Below are 19,960 nucleotides of genomic sequence, written 5' to 3'. Positions count from 1 at the left end.
CTATGGACGCGGAGTCGGCCGACACCACCTGACAACGCGCAAGGGTACTACTCGAAGAAAAAATCTCCGGATCCAGTCTGAAACCTGCGGAAATTCAGAGGTAAGGAATCTCCAACCAGAATATGTCTCTACCAGATAAATTGTTACCGAAGGTAAGTATCTTGTTCACTATTGCTCACATAATACATACATAAAACACATAGTTCACAAAACTACAGCTGAAGTCCTTAGCCCCTGCCTCTCCTGTTTTTGTCTGTGCAGATATCTTGGCCACAGTGGCAGAGATGACTGCACCTAAAAAGTGCATTATTTAGTAGTAAATGTGGGATGGGTAGGAAAATGGTGAGAAAATGGGAAATTTTTAAAGAGGGATTTGGGAGGGACAAACTAATTCAAAACACACCCACAAAAGAGTACAACATTTGTAATTGATACAATACACTTCTAAAGTTACTACACCTTTAAAACAGGTTTAAATGTGCTCCAGCCAAGCCCTCGAGTGAGTCAGGCACCACAAGTAGCCAACCACTAGTACTGCAATGCACTCCCATAGAAAACAATGAAGGAAACGAATTTAACAGATACGACAAATGAACGAAAGTTAAATACATTATTTCAACATTTAATTTTATGTATATTTTAAGGGATACTATACATATATATATGTATATATATATATATAGGTAAGTACTGTTTTTTTAAAATATTAATTATATTAATAAAAAATAATTGGAACTTTTAAACACTTAATAAAATAAAAGTTTTAAATTAATTACATTTATAACAATTAACCAGCTTACTAAATAGCAAAAAAATTATAGTGACTGTGCATCATTTTTGTAATTCTTGTTTTAAAATTAATATATATAAATATGTGAATATCTACCTTTGTGAATCAGCCCCAAAGTAACAAATAGGGGAAGAGGGTGCTTGTGAAAGGAGATTAAAAAGACAGTGGGATTGGGTAAACTGAAGGAAGTTGTACAGTGGATTTTTCTTTCTTTGTTACCTTGGAGGTTGCTCGATGACAGTAGATTAATGGGCATTCAAATTATAGTAAATATTTCTATATTGAAGATATTTAAAATGGGATGTTCTGTTCCAGGCTGTGGTCTATGGACCAGGAGTAAGCGATGGAGTCAACACAGAAGTGGACATATGGATATGGCAGTTGGTATGTAACACGTAACCGTTCTCAAAGAAAAGTCAATATGTAAAGTCAACACTTTGGTTTAATTGATTTGTTTGTTTCTGATGGTGAGTCTGTAGCACCAACAACAGAGCCTTTGAAACATATTTCCATCTCTGTAAGCTGAAGAGGGGTTGGTTTCTGGATACATCATCAAAATGGAGTTACTAAGACTGGTTAGTAAAAAGATAAGGATTGATTCACAAAGATAAACTTTCACTTTTGTGTAAGTTTACAATTGTTTGCTATTCACATAAGTATTTTACTAATAGTATCTTTATGACTGTGGAGTCTCAGCACACAAAAGGATAGGGCAGTCCTATTATTTTATGTGCGGAGACCCAGAAGTAGTAAAGATACTACTAACAAAATACTTTTGTGAATAGCAAACTGTAAACTTACACAAGAGTGTAATTTTACCTTTGTGAATCAGGCCCATAATGTGCCCCAAAAGGACAGTAACACATAGACCACGAATGTGGTCCATTCCTGTACAAGTTACCTCAAACCAGACCCATACACAAAGAAATCATATCATGTTATTCTATTTTCCCAAGTAACATGCTTCTGTATTGGAATGGCAGAACTGAAAATTAGATTTTCTGAAATTGAATGAAAATTTAAGTTTCAGTAAGACTGGACAAGTAATCAAGAGAAATCCAGTCTACTACTTACAAAAGTGTTTCAGGATATACATAACCATAATATAACAATCAGTAATAAACGGTATGGCGCAATACTTATTCTATAATAAATTTGTGACACTCACGTATTTCACTCTAGTGCCTTAAAGACACAGTGCTGAATTTAAGAAAAAAACTCATACATTGACATCCTTCCACATACTTCTATGCAAGGGGAGATTTATAGATTTTGCGAATTCAGTTACATTTCCTTTAGTATACTTCGAAAGCTGCATCATTCACAGGTTTGCAGGTGAAGTGATAGCAATGCTAAGTATTAGTCCAATTTGCTCTCTCCCCAGTGATGTATGCAAAGTACAACCCTTCATTAAGGAAAAGCAACCTGTTATGGAACTGCACATGTATGCCTTCTCTTTTCTTTTTTGGCAGTGGGTAAAGCATTTTTGGTGGTGTAACCCATCCCAGATGCCCCACCAGATTTGAGTCTGTTCCTGTCACATTCCTATCATGTAAGCGGATCTGTAGAGGCCCTTTGCTGGAGAAGATCTCTTGGCATTTCCAGAGTGGCAAAGGGATATAAAGGATTTTGTGAATGCCCACAAACCACATGTTTGCGGACATTCATAAATTCTCAAGGCAAACCACGCCTTGAACCATCCACTTTGCACACCTTGTATGGGGTTTACTACTGCACAATTGTATGAAGTGTTAGCATACACTTATGGAACAGTAAAAACATGTATGCTTTTTCCTGATACATGTCCTTTTGAGGATATCTGCAGGCATACATGGGGGCATTTTTGTCCATAACCATATGTTAACAGATGAGAATAGCTTGGCGATTCAGGCCCGCCATGTCCTTATAATCTGATGGATATTTGTGATTACTACAGTATAGATTATGCCCTTGCTAGCCTCCCCTGCCAGTGATGCTGATGTTGTAAATTTAGCTTCACCTGATTCCTGTTGTTTCACCACTGTGCCTCGATGTAAGAATAAAAAGAGTACTGCTGTAAGATTTCTTCTTCTCCATCTACTATTGTAAACAGAACCCCACCAACTTGTAACTAGTGTGCGGAGGGAAGAATTTTCACCTCTTGTGTGGAATGCTCATTATCCCCAATTGTCAGGCCCGTAATATATAAATACATCATTATTACAATATGCAGCTGTCAGAAACAGAAAATTAATTTAAAAAAAAAGCTTAATCTGGGGCATTCAACCACTTAGATGCTGCAGTGGTGGATTTCTTAAGGGAAAACAATTTGATGAGTTGTATCTGCCCAAAAGCAGCTACCACAAAACTTATTTTCTGTATTCTACCACTCCTGTCCACCTGGGACAAGACCAACTCATACTGGGAAACTATTTTTGGCACAACGTGGTACATCCATTTGTCATTGGTTTGGTGATTACATCATTTATTGTTATACTTTCCTGAGTTACATTAGTTCAGACCAAAGTCTTTGAACGCATCTGTGCTATGTTTGGTTCTATCCTTCAAAAACATTTACCTCACTAGGTTCTGGTCAGGCGTAGCCCGTCCTTTAGGGCGGAGGGACCACACCCACCACCTTTTGCCCCTCATGAAAAGTGTCTGTCAGGCTGAGCAAAGGTCAGCCTGACTTACAATCTTCATGTCCAGGTCAGGCAGCCAGGAGCAGACATTCGCGATTTGCCCAGATTCCTGGCTGCCTGAGCGGAACTTTGCTGGGCTGAAGAGGTCACAGCTCCTATGGGCGTGTCCTCCTCGGCTCAGCAAAGGTGCCTCGAGGCTCTTCCCCAGGTGACGAGGAAAGTGTCACCCATTGACATCGACCTGGGCGCTTCAGGTTTAAATCCTGAAGCGCCCAGGGCGAGTGTCAATCAGTGACACTTCTTCACAGAGTGGGGTGGGGTCAGCAGTCTCACTGACCCCATCCCACTGTGTGACAAGGCTGGGACTGCTGCCTTCCCTCTTTGAGGGAAGGCAGCAGTCCCAACCCTCCTTGGACCTCCGAGGCTGAAGGTAAGCATGTGTGATCTTTTTAAATGAATGTTTGGTGCGTGTGTGTATGTTTGAATGTTGATGAGTGTTGTTAATGGATGTGTGTGCGTGCATGCGTGTGTGTGAAACTGTGAGTGTACTTCCCGCCCTCCTAAAACTGCCAGCCACCACTGGTTCTGGTACACCTAGCCCACACTTCCCTCAATCTGTGAACAGGTTAGAACGTGAATATTTGCATGCTTTGCAGGAGGCATGTGAGAGCTATGAGTTTTGTGATTGTGTGTGTCTTTTGGAATCATGTTCTAAGGATCACCTATAGGTTCACTTGACATCTAGATACTAGAACGAGGTAGGAAAAGTCAAGTATGCATTCATAAGATGCAGGTATAATTTAAAAAAGTACATTTTTTCCTACTCTGAGGAAGTGTGATAGAGATCAAATTTTATTAATACATTAGTGGCATAGAAGTTGTCATATGGTGATTAATTAACCTTCATTTGAAAGTCTAACAGAGAAATTAACATGCAGATACAAAGTGTGCACATTTAGAACATGGTGGACCGTGTGGCCGACATTTGTATTAAACACTACGTTTTAACATGGAAGATGTTTTGCATTCATATTAACTGAAAAACTAAAATAAGTTAACTTAAAGAGTGTTCTTGTTAAGGTGAATATTGGAATTGAAATATTAAATGAATATGAATTAATTATACTTATATTGATTGCGTGAATTTATTAATTACATGTGTGCAGAAAACAAAGCACATTTAAAACTGTTCTAATGTGTCGTAAATAACGTTTGCATTATATTAATTTGCTTTGCAGATTTGAATTGAATTGTAAGGTGTGCAATGGGTTTATTAATGTATTAATTGTAATAATATGCATTTAGGCTTTTTTAGATTGACTAGGCCTGAAAGGTTTATTTTTGTAGCAGTAATGGAAAATCACTTGTTTTTTCTGTTCCCTCTGATCTGAATTATTTTTCCTAGGTTTCTAATGTGATGTGGAATGTCCTATTGTATTGAAGGCAAAGAACATGTGGCAGAATTAATTATGTACCAATATTTGTTCTAGTTGTCGAACAAAACAGGAAATTCCTGATTCCTATGTGAAAGGGACTTAGTTTATATTGTGTGTCGTGAGAAAGGATTTGAAGTAACAAATAATTAGAAAATTCAATATTTTGGTGAAACTGTTTGAAATCATTGAAATGACAATGCACCTTTGCTGAAAAAATCCGGAATAGTTGCACATTTGATGGTGCCATTGACAACCACTGAACACTGAATCTGATACCTGAAATGAGCCCCCTTGAAGGTCCAATCAAGAGGACTGTGGTTGTTTTAATTAGTGAGGTATTTTGGAAACTGGAGTTAGTTCGTGTTGGAGTTAGTTTGTGCGAATCTACTCCTGCTTGAAGTCTGTTGCTGTAACTTTCTGTACCTTTCAAAGCTTCTAATGAATTTCCTCTTAGTCTTAATTGCCCCATTTGTTTATGCTGTTCAGTACTAATATGCCTAACAAATTCTGAACTGCTGACTTGTCCAATGTGCAGCCAGTGTTCTGCACTGTCCTGATGCTGCTGTCAACTAACATCGAAAGTGACTGCTCTTGCTGATGAAGTATCACTGTCTGCTGTCCCATGAGGAGAGGTATAACTAAATGTGGTTCCTTGTCCATTTTCTTTAGCTTTGGTATTTGCACCAGCATTTTTTATAGTGAGTTACCATAGTTAGATGATTTTTCCAAATTATTTTTGTCTTTCTTTTGCTTATGCCCACGTTAGTCCTTTCCCACACATGCAAGTCCTAATTTGTGTTAGAGATAAGGATGGCCCAGCTTTGAAATGTATTGTTAAGAATAGTATTTTGATGATTTATTGATGTTATCATCATCTGCTTTAAAATCGGAAATGAATGTGCATGTTGTAGTTTTGTTGATTTATGTTATTCTTTTGGAATGCTTAGCAGTATTGATTTTCAGTAGGTTAAATCTTTTCAGACGGTTTGGACAGTTATTGTTTTTATGTATGTTTATCTCTTAGTTTTGCGCACCATATATGTGACATTCATTTTGGGATTGTATTAAAGCTTTGAAACATATTCAATGTGCAGTTTGATTTAGAGTCAAATTGTTTATAGTGTATAACATTGTTTATGGTTTTATGTTATTGATTTGTGATTGAATGATTCTGACTAGTACACTCTTTGCCAAGTCCAAACATTTACTCGACCGCTATTGGTGAGAATAGTGATGGTGTCTCTCTAGTGCACTTGTAGTTTCTGAACGTGAGGTGGGGAGAAGACCTCTGAGGCCGCGCCAGCAAGGGTACGTATGATTATGGGTACTGAATTCGATAAGAAAGATCATTTTGGAAGATCCTTGCCAGGAGAAACCTTCAGAACTACAGAGGTGCATTATCCTTCACTGGGCAGCTTAGCCATAGGGCGTCAGAGGGTCTCATCTCAAGATTTCCCATGTTTGAATAAAGGTGGTAGGGTAGCTTCAGGAGAAGAAAAATCAGATCCTTAACCAAAGAGGGCTTATCCCCTTCAGTTTAATAAATTGTGGATTACATGATGTTTCTGGCATCCAGCTTGTGGAATGTGTTGAGGTACTCACAGTTCTTAAATAATGCCATCCCCTGAGCATTCTTACTGAACGATGTTGGTTGCAGGCATTATCCATCCTGTCGTAGGAACTCCATTTCCAAAATAGAATGTCTTCTTCTCCTGGCCTCCTGAAATAACCTTCAAGAGAATTGTTCAAGCACCTTGAAACAAAGGGCTATACAAATACAGCTTATTCAGCTTTGGCCATTTGGGGTGGACCAAGAAGATGCACTTGACCTTGCCAGAAGGATCAGCAAAATAATGTTGGCAAAATATTGCTGTGATTGGTCCAGAAATATAGAGTTCCTCTAGCCTTCCAGAATTGAGTAGCCAATCAGTGCTTGACATAACAGATAGAAAGTACTTTTTGCTGAAACAAAATATCTTTCCTTTTCATATTTATTTGTATTTAATTTTCATGTTTTTCATTCTTTGCCTATGAACTTTACCTGCAAGTACGCAGATGATCATCTAAGTTAGGAAAACTTGTGTTCTTGGACATTTTAACAATGCTCCAGCATTCTCAACTTGACCAGTAACTATTTGGCTAAGAGTATTAACACCTTTCTGAAGCACAATTATTGCAGATTTGTGTCAAATGCAAGCGGGCTTCTGCAGATTACTTGCGTTTTTCTTTCTTCACCAATAAACTACTTTTTGGTTAAAAATGTATTTGAAGCAAAATAAAAAATAAAAACGTTTTGGCTAGTCCATCATTTGTTTTAACACATACTAATCAAGCAAAATTTTATTTTCTAACCTTTCCAGTTTCAGTTAAAAGCATTGATAATTTTTCCATGCTAGCTGTAAAAAGCAGGAGAGTAGTGCTCAAAAAAAAAGAGTGGCTCACTCATCTGGGCATCGGAGCTCCACCTTCCTTGTATTCTGTTACTTTTTAAAAAATCATACTAATAGTGAATAACAAGCTATTATTCCCTATTAGTATTATGAAGAAATACTGTTCCTCTCTTCTGAGGCAGAGGGTTCAAGCAGCAGTCTGAGCAAGTGAATGACATCTGTGTGATGGCTGGCACGCATGCATGAAGATGGTTGCACAAGTCAACAAACAGATCATGCAGTCAGCAAAGTCTGAGCCTTTGCCTCCAAGATCTGCAACAATTCAATCCCTCCCCAATTGTGATGCGCTGCAGTATCAGTACTAAATTTTGTCCTGGACATTTAGGCCCATATTTATGGATGGTTAGCGTTGCTTTAGCATCATAAAAGTTGGCACTAAAATAACACTAACTTAGCTCCATATTTATATTTTGACACTAGACCTTCTAGCATCAAAATAATGGAGTTAGCGCCATTTTTGGGATGCGCAAAACCACCTTGTGTCAGTGAGATGCAAGGTAGGTGTTCCCGTCCTAAATACAACACTAACCCTTAATCGCCATATTTATCTCCAGGCACATAAACAACGCACAAGGAGGAGGTAGACCTTAATAATTGTGCTAAGCCCACTTAGCGCCATTATTTAACACCTGGGTCAGACCAGGCATTAGGGTGCAGGTAGGCCCATTTCTATGGTGGGACACCATGGAATGGGCACAAAGATGCCCACCCCAAGCCCCAGGAACACCACAAGGACACTACAGGAGGGGGGCCCCATCCCAGGTAGGTTGACGTAAGCATAGTTTTTTTTTTTTTTAAAGTACCATTGCAGGCCCCTTACATTGGGCCCCCTGCCTGGCACAGGGTATGTTGTTCTTGCCCAGGGGACACTAATCCCCTGTGTTGGGCATTGGGGTGGTGGTAATGACTCCCATCTACACTTAGGAGTAATTTCTGGGCTGCTTGGACGTTATAAAATTACGCTAGGCTGGTTAGCAGCATATTTTTTGCTGCTAACCAGCCTAATGTCATTTCAGACCCACAAGCGCAATTTTCCCTTTCTTTTTTTCAGATGCTAGCCATTCCTTAGCTCCATCTTGTGTCATTTAATAAATATGACGCTAAGATGGCTCCAAGGAATGGCGTTAGCCGGTGTTAAGAAAAATGACGCAAAACTGCCTTAGTGCAGTTTTGCATCATTTTTCATAAATATGGGCCTTTAGGTTTTAGCCTAGCAATGCCTGGGGCTATGCTACAATCAACCCACTGTCCCATTTTTTCCAAACTCACCACAGAGTTAGGAAGGTGTAAGGTGAAGGCGGGAGGAAGCTCTGTGCTTACCACAAGTGTCAATGGAGCACCAAGATCTGAGGATAGAGTAAGTTTCTTCTTTGGACTCAAACCTTCTGTAACTCATGTGGGCCCATCTTTTTCGACCTTTGTCCACCCTGCACAGTGGGAGACAGTGGAACCTTGGATGAGCGGGGATAGCAGCTTGCTGGGTAGGAGCCGAAGGAAATGTGCCCCACCCTGTGGACGCTTGGCTAAGCCTATCATTTTCAACTTCGTTCTGCATCTTGCAACTTTCCCACTGTCAAATAAGCTGAAATATGCATGATTTTAATGCCCTTCATCCAACAGTCCATCCCACTGAAATCTGTAATACCAAGGTGTTGGACATGGCTCTGCTGAGGGAACTTTCCTGAAATGTTTTCCTTTTTTCTCCCAGTCTTTGCTGACTCTCAGTGCGTGACCTTAGGACGTTGGGCACTTCCCCACTGTCTGGCAGTGGGAAAGTGGGTGCGCCCATCCTTCCTATGATAGAAAAGGGCAGATAAGGACGTGGTTGGGGTGCTGTATCCAGGAGGGCCCTGTGAAACAGGTATAACATATACCTGGGGTGGCTATGGTCCTGGCTACTAGGGGACGTGCACTGGGTGTGCCCCCCCCAGAAGACCCCGCTAACCATGTTCTAAGCCGATGGAATAGGTCGGCAAGGGAGCTAGTGCGCCTATGCTCAGGGTGGCAGTCCTGATGCGGGGTCCTACTCTGAGCTGCCTTGCACCTTTCTGGGAGGGGCCAGATGGTGGGGCTGGTGGTAGGCAGAGGGCAGGACGGATATACAAATGGGTACCCTGTCCGGGCAGAGGAGCACCTCTGTGTGGGTGTCCCACACCTAAAGGTGGGGTCGGTCATATCCTTAAGGGTCGGACGGTCCTCTACTAGTGGCCCTGTGCCAAGGAAACTGTCCCTCTGTATGGGCAGAGGGAAGGGTGCGTGCATGTCCTGCCCTGGAGGGGAGGTGGCGCTGACCAGCATCTATGGGTCCTTCCATGGCAGGGTCCAGGGTGTGCACTGGGGCCGTGGGGCCTCCAGAGGTAGTGAGTTTGGCATACCAGGCCAGTGGGTGCACACTTACACAATGGGCATTTCATATATGCTGCGCCTGCCACAGCTTGCCAATAGGGACACCCTTGTCAAGGGGTTCCAAATCATATAGTGAGCCAGGCCCCGGGGGAGGGTCTCTCCGTGCTCATGTGCACTTGCGAGTTCACATGTATGGGGGGCATGGCTTAGCTGGCCTCGAGGTGCCTGTTTGCATCAGGGCTTCATACACTTAAATGATACTGACACAAAATGCCATTATGTGCATACTTGCACAGGGGTTTTGCCATTTGTGAGTCACAATAAGTATGGGAGTGCAGCTTGCACCCTGGGGGTTTTCCTATATATAGGTAGTGGAGCTGGCATTGCTTGCCAGGGTGTGCACATTTGTGCACAAGTACATTATTATAGGAACTGAGCCTGATAGTGCAGGCCAGTATTGGCGCATGTGCACTTTTGTGGTGGCTTTAAGAGAAATGGCTCACGTGCCCCGGCGGCCATGGGTGTGCACCAGGGCATATGTGCCCAAGGAGTGCCAAACACTCATGTGTGTTCACACTACCTGCTCTACCCATAAGGTAACATGGGAGAATGAGTCTTATTAAGTGGCTGCAATGGTGGATTGCAGAGGAGCAGCCTCATGATGTTTAGTATTGTTGGACTCAGGATCACCAACCCCTTCCATTGGTAAAGGTGTTTTTTTCATTGATGCCCTAGAAATACCACTTTGGGGAAGTGGGCATTTCTAGGTTGTGAAGTGGTTCTGGATGTCCTATAAATTTTTCTTCATTCTACGGATCATGGGGGTAGCGCACATCTGTGCATTCCCCAGATGACCACTATAAAACGTAGGCATCCAGAATGACAGATCCTGCCATTTGGGGCCTGGATAGATAGATTGGGGGAGAGGTTTTGGAACCTTGGCCTTAGAGCAAGAGCATGCCCCACCAAAGATAAATATCTGTATTACAGAGCCTCAGAGCAGACAGGGATGCAATTTTGAGAAGACATCTGTGGTTGAACTGTGAAGCCTTTGAACCACCCCCACCTTCAAAGGATCCAACTAGTATAACTAGGGGTACTCAATGTCTGCAAGGTAAAGTAACCTTTACGGCGAAGTAGGACCAGTGCTGTTGGACCGCATGGGCACACTGGCAAGGGAATCTGTTGTGCCCAGAAGGATAACTGTCTGAGGAGAAGATCCGTGCTCCCTTTCTGCTTAGAGACTGGCTTGGGGCTGATTGCCTGCTGCTGTGTAGCATCCCGAAGGGTAACTCTCCAGGGCCAGGTCGGCTGGCCCCCTGTTCTCTGAGGAGGTCTCAGTGACATTAAAAATCTCCTGAGAGGGACTTTGATGACCGATAATATCTGGAGAATGGTGCCCTCTGCTGGATCTACATCGTATGCTGGGCTTCACCTGGCAGCAGCCGCATTAGCATGGCCTAAGTATTGTGTCTGGAGACCAGAATTGCCTGGTGCAGAGCTTGCCAAGGACTGCCTGCACTTGAGTGGCCCTTCATCATGGGGACCAGTTCACGCCGAAGCATCTTGTTGATGGGGTTGAACAGGATAACCCAGTGCAGGACCCTGCAGGGCCTGCTATTATCGAGTGTGTTGCATTTCTCTTGTGTGAGCCTCGGCTGCATACTCATTAGGTTGAGTGCCCAGTTGTCAGGGAGACCAGATCCTCGGGGTCTGCGCACGTTCCCAACATGTCCACCCCTAGACAGCTCATAGACACTGATAGATGAAATCACAGAGCCTGAGAGAGTCCAAGCGGGGGAAAAGGGGATTAGGATGGGAACAGCTGGGAAGGAGACCTGTAGGAAGCAAAAGGTTAAACCACACAATATCAAGATTATATCACATTTATTTTCACTAGACTATGATTCTAAGCATTGTCATACAGTAACCATGGATAACTTAAGAAAGGACTAATAACTAGGCCTCAAGACGTCTGGGTACCTGGGAAGGAATCAATAATGATTAATACAACTTCTCAATGAAACTTTTCATGAAATGTTACACATTGCCTAGGAATATAAGAACCTTCTAGAATTGTGTTTTCAGAACAAACATGGTCTTTTTACATGAGGACAAAAAGTAATCTGAACATTTCCTGGAACACAATAGGAATTCTATTAAGGACTTAATATGCACATATAATGTAACATCTTGAATTTTAACACCTAGTTTTAAATGCGGGAAATGAATTGCGCACACTGCCGATTTCAACAAGGATATGTAAATACCATGAAATGATTGCGCACTCTGCAAGCGATTTAAAACATCAGGATTTAAATGGGGGAATGAATCATGTGTCTTGCCGAATCGAATACGACCATGTAAATTCCAAGAAATGGTCGCACATAATGATTATCAAAGTTTTAATGCAAGGAATGAATCGCATGTCTTGTCGATTCGAATGCCACCATGTAAATGCCAAGAAATGGTCGTGCATAATGATTATACAAAGTTTTAATGCAAGGAATGAATCGTGCGTCTTGCCGTTGATGCGAATGCTACCATGTAAATGCCAAGAAATGGTCGCGCACAATGATTATCAAAGTTTTAATGCAAGGAATGAATCGTGCGTCTTGCCGATTCGAATGCCACCATGTAAATGCCAAGAAATGGTCGCGCACAATGATTATGAAGATTTAAATGCAAGGAATGAATCGCGCGTCTTGCCGATTCGAGTGTCACCATGTAAATGCCAAGAAATGGTAGCGCACAATGAGTATCAAGAGTTAAATACACGGAATGAATCGCGCGTCTTGCCGATTCGAATGCCACTATGTAAATGCCAAGAAATGGTAGCGCACAATGAGTATCAAGAGTTAAATGCAAGGAATGAATCGCGCGTCTTGCCGATTCAAATGCAACCATTTAAATGCCAAGAAATGGTAGCGTACAATGAGTATCAAGAGTTAAATGCAAGGAATGAATCGCGCATCTTGCTGATTCGAATGTCAATATGCAAATGTCTGGAAATGGTTGCGCACAATGTTCCCTGTAAGGCGCGCGCGCACGTTTCCTTCCCCCATCGCGCAGGCCCCTTCGGCAAGCGCGCACGTAAATAAATAAGCCTTTTAGAGCGATATACGTGCTCCCCTAAGGCAGATAATGCTCATATTTGAATCGGGATTGAAGTGAATGAAAACAGCGTTTAAATGCCACGGGGAGTGTTTTAAACATCATTTGGCGTACTTTAGCATACAAGCGAGCAAGTGATATTTATGTTGAAAATTAATGGTTAATGAGCTAGGAAATGCTTCAGAACAGTAGGAAATGTGCTGTAATCAACTTTTCCATCATTGTCATACTTCATAGTTGTTTATATGCATTATCACTTTCTCAGCTCAAATAAGCCTTTTGGAGCGATAGTCGTGCTCTCCTATTGCAGAAAATGCTCATATTTGAATCTGGATTGAAGTCAATGAAAACAGCGTTTAAAGGCCGCGGGGAGTGTTTCTCTGTTTTCTCTAACTGGGGTGTAGGTGGCACTTAACAGGTCATGTCCTTGGGGTGTGCAACCAGGTCACAAAACTGCCTTGATGCCCTATTGCATGGAGCAGTGATATCCCTTTTTTGCTTTAGTGGTGTGGAGAGGCTAATGCCAAAGATCTTGGCTAGTTATGCGCTGCGCGCGCATGAATGGTCAATTTCTTGGCGCACGTATCCTTGGCTGCAGCGCACACTGACGCACACTGTGGAAAAAAATTAGAGGGAACATTGGTTGCGCACACTGTTGCAGACCCGAATCCCATAAGTTAAATGCCAAGAATGAATCGCGCATCTTGCCGATTCGAATATCAACATGTAAATGCCAGAAAACCACGAGCACATTCACACACACAAGGAAAAATCTTCCAACATGAAATCTAGGCCCAAAAACTCTAATGCCTTCGCAAATGGGATCGGGGGCCCAGCCCGACCTCTGTCTTACCGCTCTGATCAAGGATCACCAATACAATGAAGGGCAAAGGCCTGGAAGATCAAGGTAGGCGGTAGGTAGGTAACAGGAGCTCAGGAAATTGCTGCTGCTCTGCACCGGGACCTCTGAATAGTGAGCACGTGGAGCTGGGCTGGCTCCCTTATATAGAGTCTGGCCCAGCCCACAAACCACACCCAGTCATGCTGCAGAGAAAGCTTCTAGAAGGCCATGGAAAGGGGCCACACCCTGACACACTCTGAAAGCCTGCAGCAATACATTGCAAATGAACAGTATTTACAAGCACCTTGAATGTAAGTCTTCAGGATTAAACTCTGCAATGCAAAAGGTTAAACAACAGCATATCAACATAATGCATGAATTATGTTATCTCATAAGTGCTGGGTTTTTACATTCCAGTCGCCCGTAGAGCGCGCACTGCCCTGAGGTTGACACCTGTCCATTGGTTGCAACTCTCTGAGGTGGGAGTGCAGCCTGAGTTATGCTGTACTGGGCCTCGTGTGGCACGACTGAACTTGCGTCAAAGTGTGTGATCGGGGAGTCTGGTGTGACTACAAGTCATCATGTACTAGACAGTGTGCCTCATTTCAGAGAGGTACAGAAACCAAGTTCTGAGTGTGACCAGATGGTTTAGTGTGAATCAAGTCATTTTGTGCTAGATTTTGTGTCTCCCAGAGAGTTGCAGGATATACATCCTTTGTGGGAGAGTTCAGGACAGTCTGGTGCGGTCCAAGTCATCATGCACCAGATGGGTGCCTCAGTCCCAGGAGGTATCATCTTGGGAATTGGCTTGTGATTGATCATACAGTCAGGGTGACTTAGATCTGCAGACCCCTGAGGTTGTGCCTCCCTTTTGTGGAAGTACAGCACTTTTCACATGAAATTGTAACTGCCTGGGGTCACTTGAGTCTTCGTGCCCCAGACGCGGCATCTCCTGGTACAGGTGGTGCGTGCCTAGTAACTTGTCACGTGCAACTGGAAGCGTTGAGGGTGTCCCACGTCAACAAGCCCGGCAGTGCCTCTCCGTTCCAGAGATGCTGAAATTGGTAACTATTTTTTAACATTGAACTGTCTGGCTAGGCACCTTGGTGTCTAATGGTGGCCCCAATGACCCTCCACCTGTGTTCTTGAGACTGCTGAGTGAACCTCCTGTGGAGAGGCCAACCATCTCCCCTTAATTGTTGACAGGCTGTTGTCTTTCCTTTCCCCCACTTTGACCCCAGAACCCTGAGACTTTGGACTTAGCAGTGAGCTGTCCAATAACCATGTAAAGGTTGATGCAATCTTTGGTCCGTGGAGGGGCGGGATAGCTGAAGCAGGTTGGTGGATTAGGGGCAGTCGGAGACCCAGGGTGCTTGCAAACACAGTGCCATCCAACATCCACTATACAGATATTAGGGTGCCGGAAGCAAGTGCATACAAGTGAGTGTGTGCATGCACCAGCTGAAACCTGTGCCACTGCACGGGTTTCAGCTGCACGCTGGTGCAGAGTGGATGTGCTGGAGTGAGTGCAAGTGAATGCGAAGGCAGTACCATGGGGCTGCTGGCCACGTTTATCCTAGTAGGGAGTTCTTGCAGTTGGCATTACGTCTTACTAGTGCAGCTTCAGCTGCAGTGCTACGCAAAAGTGTTGTAAACCTTGTAGGTGCATTTTGCTGCTAACGTTGGGAATGGGTGTGCACCCTCAATTTATGTGTTACACTGATTGTGGGGAATTCTAAAGTGGGTCTCGTGCTGACAACATTTGGCACCTTATGTGGGGAGGGAATTCACTATTTTCCCCATGTGTACATACAGTAGTAGTGTTTAACCCCTTAGCTGCTGGGCCTCCCCCCTCTAGTGCTGAGCCCTTTACTGGCTATTTGGGGCAGTTTGTGCTTAGACAACACGTGTTTCGTCCTATGAGAGAATATTCTCACGGACTTCATCAGGGCTTGATTCAAAATAAGTCTTATAAGAAACCAGTCCTAGTAAAACTTTGTAAAATCTCTAATAAGTACAAAACATTCCATAACATCGTCTAATGAAGGAATCCTCATGCGTTCCCTAAACGCGGAGTACGGGGAGAAGAATAATCGATAACTAAGTATACAGCTGGGAAACCTATCTTTAAAATAAATATCTATATCCAGGAGAGACACTCCGTGGTGCGATAATCCCACTTGGCTCTCAGTAATGGTGAAACAAAATCGTATTGAAAAAAAAATTGTCCCCACAGGGGTTCAGCCCTGCTCATGGGCGAATCCCTGTCATATATATATATATATATATATATATATATATATATATATATATATATATATATATATTTTGTACCCCGGGGAGGGAAGGGAGGATCACGTCCCCCCCCCCCCCCCGGGGTAAACTAACTTTTTTTTTCTTATATATGCCCCCGGGGGTGTGTGGCCCATTTACAGAGGGGGCGGACCACCACAATTTTAATCCCTGGTGTCTAGTGGCCATGATCCATGGCCAGAAAACCATTTCAGGAAGGCCTTGTTTGACAGGGGAGAGTCTCCCCTTTCGAACAATGTCTTCCTGATGGCTGGGGAGGCCCTTTCGGGCCAGTTTTCCCCATCGGAACAGAAAGTGACCTTACCTGCTGCTCCAGTGGGGAAAATAAAATGTGATGTCAGCACACCGTGCGGCACGCTGATGGCACAGAGGGGCGGGTAGGTGGCTCAGAGGGAGACACAGAAGCTCTTCTGAGTCTCACAAGGGGGTTATACATTTTAAAAAACCCTCCCTGGCGTTGGCCACTGGTCGTGACCCGCACCAGGGAGGTTAACATAGCTGGGCCTCTTATCGTGACTTCCATTGCAATTGAGGGGCATGGGCCCAAAGTTACATTATACATGTGCTGTGTTGGCAAGGTGTGTGTTGAATACAATCAATATATACATGCGCTGTGTGTGGTCTCTTTTGTGCCTCGCAGCGTGGTTGTGGCGGGAAGTGCTGTGTTTTTGCTGTACATATTGCCTCCGTGATACGTCTGATTGGTCCGTGCCAGCTACCTAAGGGTGAGCCCAGGTTATACAGTACATGTAATCACCCACCCTTGACAGGAGTGGTAGGTTCTGCCTGGTTAGGCTCTTGCAAGATAAGCAATTATCAAGCAAAAACAATCTTTCTTTACACCAGTGTTGGACTGGCTCTTTCTGCATGGTCACCCCAGATTTTTGCCTTCTTTTGCTGAACCTGTTTTTGTTGACTTTTAGGACTCTGCGCACTTTTCACCTGCTGGTATGGTAAAATTGATATTCATGTGATTGATACATTTGATTTATTTATGAGTCCCTAGTAAATGGTGCTACATGTATGCAGGACCTGTAATTTAAATGTTGCTAGTGGACTGAAACACTCATTGTGCCACCCACTAAAGTAACACTGTAAAACATGTCTCAGGCCTGCCCCTGCAGGTTATAGTGCAGTTTTAAACTGCCATTTCAACCTGTCAAAATAAACCTTTTGCCAGACCTAAATCTTCCTTTTTATTACTGATAAGTAAGCCCTAAGATTGGTCCTAAAGGCTCATAGGGCGGGGTGCATGATTTTTAAAAAGTAGTACATATGTACTTATGTTTTACATGTCCTGAAAGTGAAAAACTCCTAAAATCCTGTTCCACTGTTATAAAGCTATCTCTACTATCGACTAACAACGGGTTACCTTAATACACTTAAGTGATAACTTCAGTATTGGAACAGATAGAGACTTGCTTCTTCCATGCAGTTGAATTGTAATTTAAAACCTTATTCAACTGTAAAGTTGGATTTTTAGTTATTATTCTGAAAGTGCTACTTTTAGAAAGTTACAATTTTTCTGCCTAAGCCAAATTTGCCTTTCTGCCTGTGTCAAGGGTCACTTGATTGTGAATGGCTCTCTTGTGTGTTTTGTGTATTCATTCCAAACATGGGGGCAAAAAACCTTGGGTGTGGACTAGAGTGTTCCTTTCCTGAACAGGATGTCCTGGGGGGTTTCCACTCAGACTGCCTCAGCTTTAAAGGTTGTACCCACTTCATTCCTGACTTCTAAAGGCTGCCTGCCCTCCCACTGTCAAATGTAGCTCGTGCCTAGGCCTACTTGCTCTTTGTTACCCTTGACAGTCTGACGCAAAATCTGGAAAGAGGAAAGGTTAGACAAAAGGGACATTCCCTGCCCACAGACTGGCACTGGAATAAAAGTGACACCTTCCGAACATCTCATCAGATCAATCTTAGACCTGTGGATTATCCAGAAGGAGAACGGCAGGTCTGAAGAAGGAAGGCTCAACCTGCTTGCCTTGATCCCAGGCTTCCCAGAAGTTACAATACAAAGAATACACAGTTCCACTGGGAGATAAAAGGATAGATCCCTGGATAGAACTAGGAAAAGAGAGAGAAGGGGAAGGTCCCTGAGAGTGCGAATGTACGGAACAAGAGCCCTCACTCACCAATTGGCGACATGCTTCATCATCGGGCTCTGCTCCTCATCAAACTGGCACTGCAATGCCTGATGGGCCCCGCGAGGGGGCTATTTGCCGGAGATCTTTTTACTGTAGATAATTGCTGGTCAGCGTATGCTGGCACGTAGGATTGGTATGAAAAAAGGGTACTGTTAAAAATGGCTAGAGGTAAAAACGATAATTTATTTCCCAGACTCTGAGGGTCTACTGGTTAGCCTCTTGTTTGAGCTACAGGGACACAACAAGCTTCCAGGGGCTCCCTGTACCTGCCCAGCTGACCAGCATCACATGGACTTGCCAGGGCCCTGCTGCTGGCCTCTGCCGGAGTGATCCCTTAGAGGTGGCCTCAGCTCTTGGAACTTTGGCTGCCATCAGAGTGTACTCCTCATGCCTCAAAGTCTTGAGCTCCAGGTTAAGATCCAGACATTTTTGAGCTCTTCATGACCACAAATGGGCTCCTTGCATCGCCTGACGATCACCTGCGTTGCCCACTGACACAAGTCTCCCGTGACGACTTGCTCTTTGCGCCAAGCACAAACTGTCCACAATGCCTGACCTGCTTCCTGCACTGACAACAATCTCTTTGTGTGGACCGTCAATGTGAAGCACCACGGCATCGCCTCACGTGAACTTGGACTCAGACAGGGACTCAGTGAAGGTAAAACTTTACACCAGGACAAACCTGACCTCTGTATCCAACCTGCTCTCCCTCACAGTCAGCCTGAATTTGTGACTTTGAACCGCTCCAGTGCTACTAGACAAATGGAACTGGTGCTTTGTGGCACTATTTTTGACTAGAAACTAGTTAAGCCTGACTGATTTTGTGGCAAGCTACCAGAGAGTTAAACACACGTTTATTTAGTGACTTTTGCGGTTCCTCCTGGCAAGGATTGTATTTGTTACTTGAGCAGGTCTTCCACCATCTCAACTAATAAACCAATATCCTAAACCAATAGTCACAAAAGCCATCAATACTTTGGCTACAAGTTGGGTAGAGTTCATTTTTGACACAGAGGTCACCCATAATATATGGCAAGCATCAGCAGCAAAATTTAGTTAATGGCATATTGTATTTTAGGTCATTTTTGGTGTTAGGGGTCCCGAATGGGATATGGGACATGACTGAATGCTGCACCTGGAAGAATTGAGGCCATTATTTGCATATTGTGGGCCACCATAGCACATTTTGAAAAAGATGAGGTCAAATAAGGTTGAACAGCCCGATTTATTGACTTACCTTTTGAAAATACATGAACATTTAATGACTGTCCTTTTAGAGCCTATGGCTTTTTTTTGCAAATGTATGTGAACTGTGCTCTTTAAGAGGCAGTATTTGATTATTTGTAATCCAACAATGTGTAAGTGGGAGAATAAATTCTCTTCAAGCCCCCGAAACCCCTGAACCCTACTAGAAGTCGGATTTGCTCGCTTCGGTCACTGGAATTCATGGAAAGATTACGCCCCCACCACTTTAAAAAATAACCATCCGCCACTGCCTAATGTCCAACTTGGTGGTTGATGCCACTTAAGCGAGTAGAGCGCCTACCACTTGTGATAAACATGCACACTCTGTTGCATGCTGCACATGTTGCCAGTGAGATGTCGCCTGTAGTTGACTACTATTGTCGCTAGATGGCAAACAAGTCTTTAGTCATGTATACGGCGTTCAGACTTTGCTTGAGTACTAATAATCGCGCCTCACAATCCCATGCAAAACCAGCCTAGTCACTGCGGAATATTTAAAAACGTGATGTAATGAGAGCTCTGACGTAGTAATACATTAGGCTTACATTTATGTGTACTTATCTGATTGAGAACCAGCACAAACAACTGTATTTGCATCCTGTAGGAAAACATGCAAACTTGATGTTGAACATTTATGTATATTCCACACATTTCCCT

At 43.3% G+C, this 19,960-nt stretch overlaps 1 protein-coding gene across 2 annotated transcripts in view; it reads left to right on the top strand.

Moving 5' to 3' along the window:
* HAAO (3-hydroxyanthranilate 3,4-dioxygenase) overlaps window positions 1-19,960 on the top strand; it is a 704,001-nt gene that overhangs the window by 591,889 nt on the left and 92,152 nt on the right. For both annotated transcript variants that reach the window (XM_069236711.1, XM_069236712.1), the window contains exon 8: window positions 1,106-1,174. In XM_069236711.1, the coding sequence (XP_069092812.1) occupies window positions 1,106-1,174 (69 nt within the window). The remainder of the gene's footprint in view (window positions 1-1,105; window positions 1,175-19,960) is intronic.

This window comes from Pleurodeles waltl, chromosome 5, assembly GCF_031143425.1.
Source record: "Pleurodeles waltl isolate 20211129_DDA chromosome 5, aPleWal1.hap1.20221129, whole genome shotgun sequence".
Classification (NCBI taxonomy): domain Eukaryota; kingdom Metazoa; phylum Chordata; class Amphibia; order Caudata; family Salamandridae; genus Pleurodeles; species Pleurodeles waltl.
The sequence above is the reverse complement of the archived record's forward strand: the minus strand, read 5'-3'. Positions and strand labels throughout refer to the sequence as shown.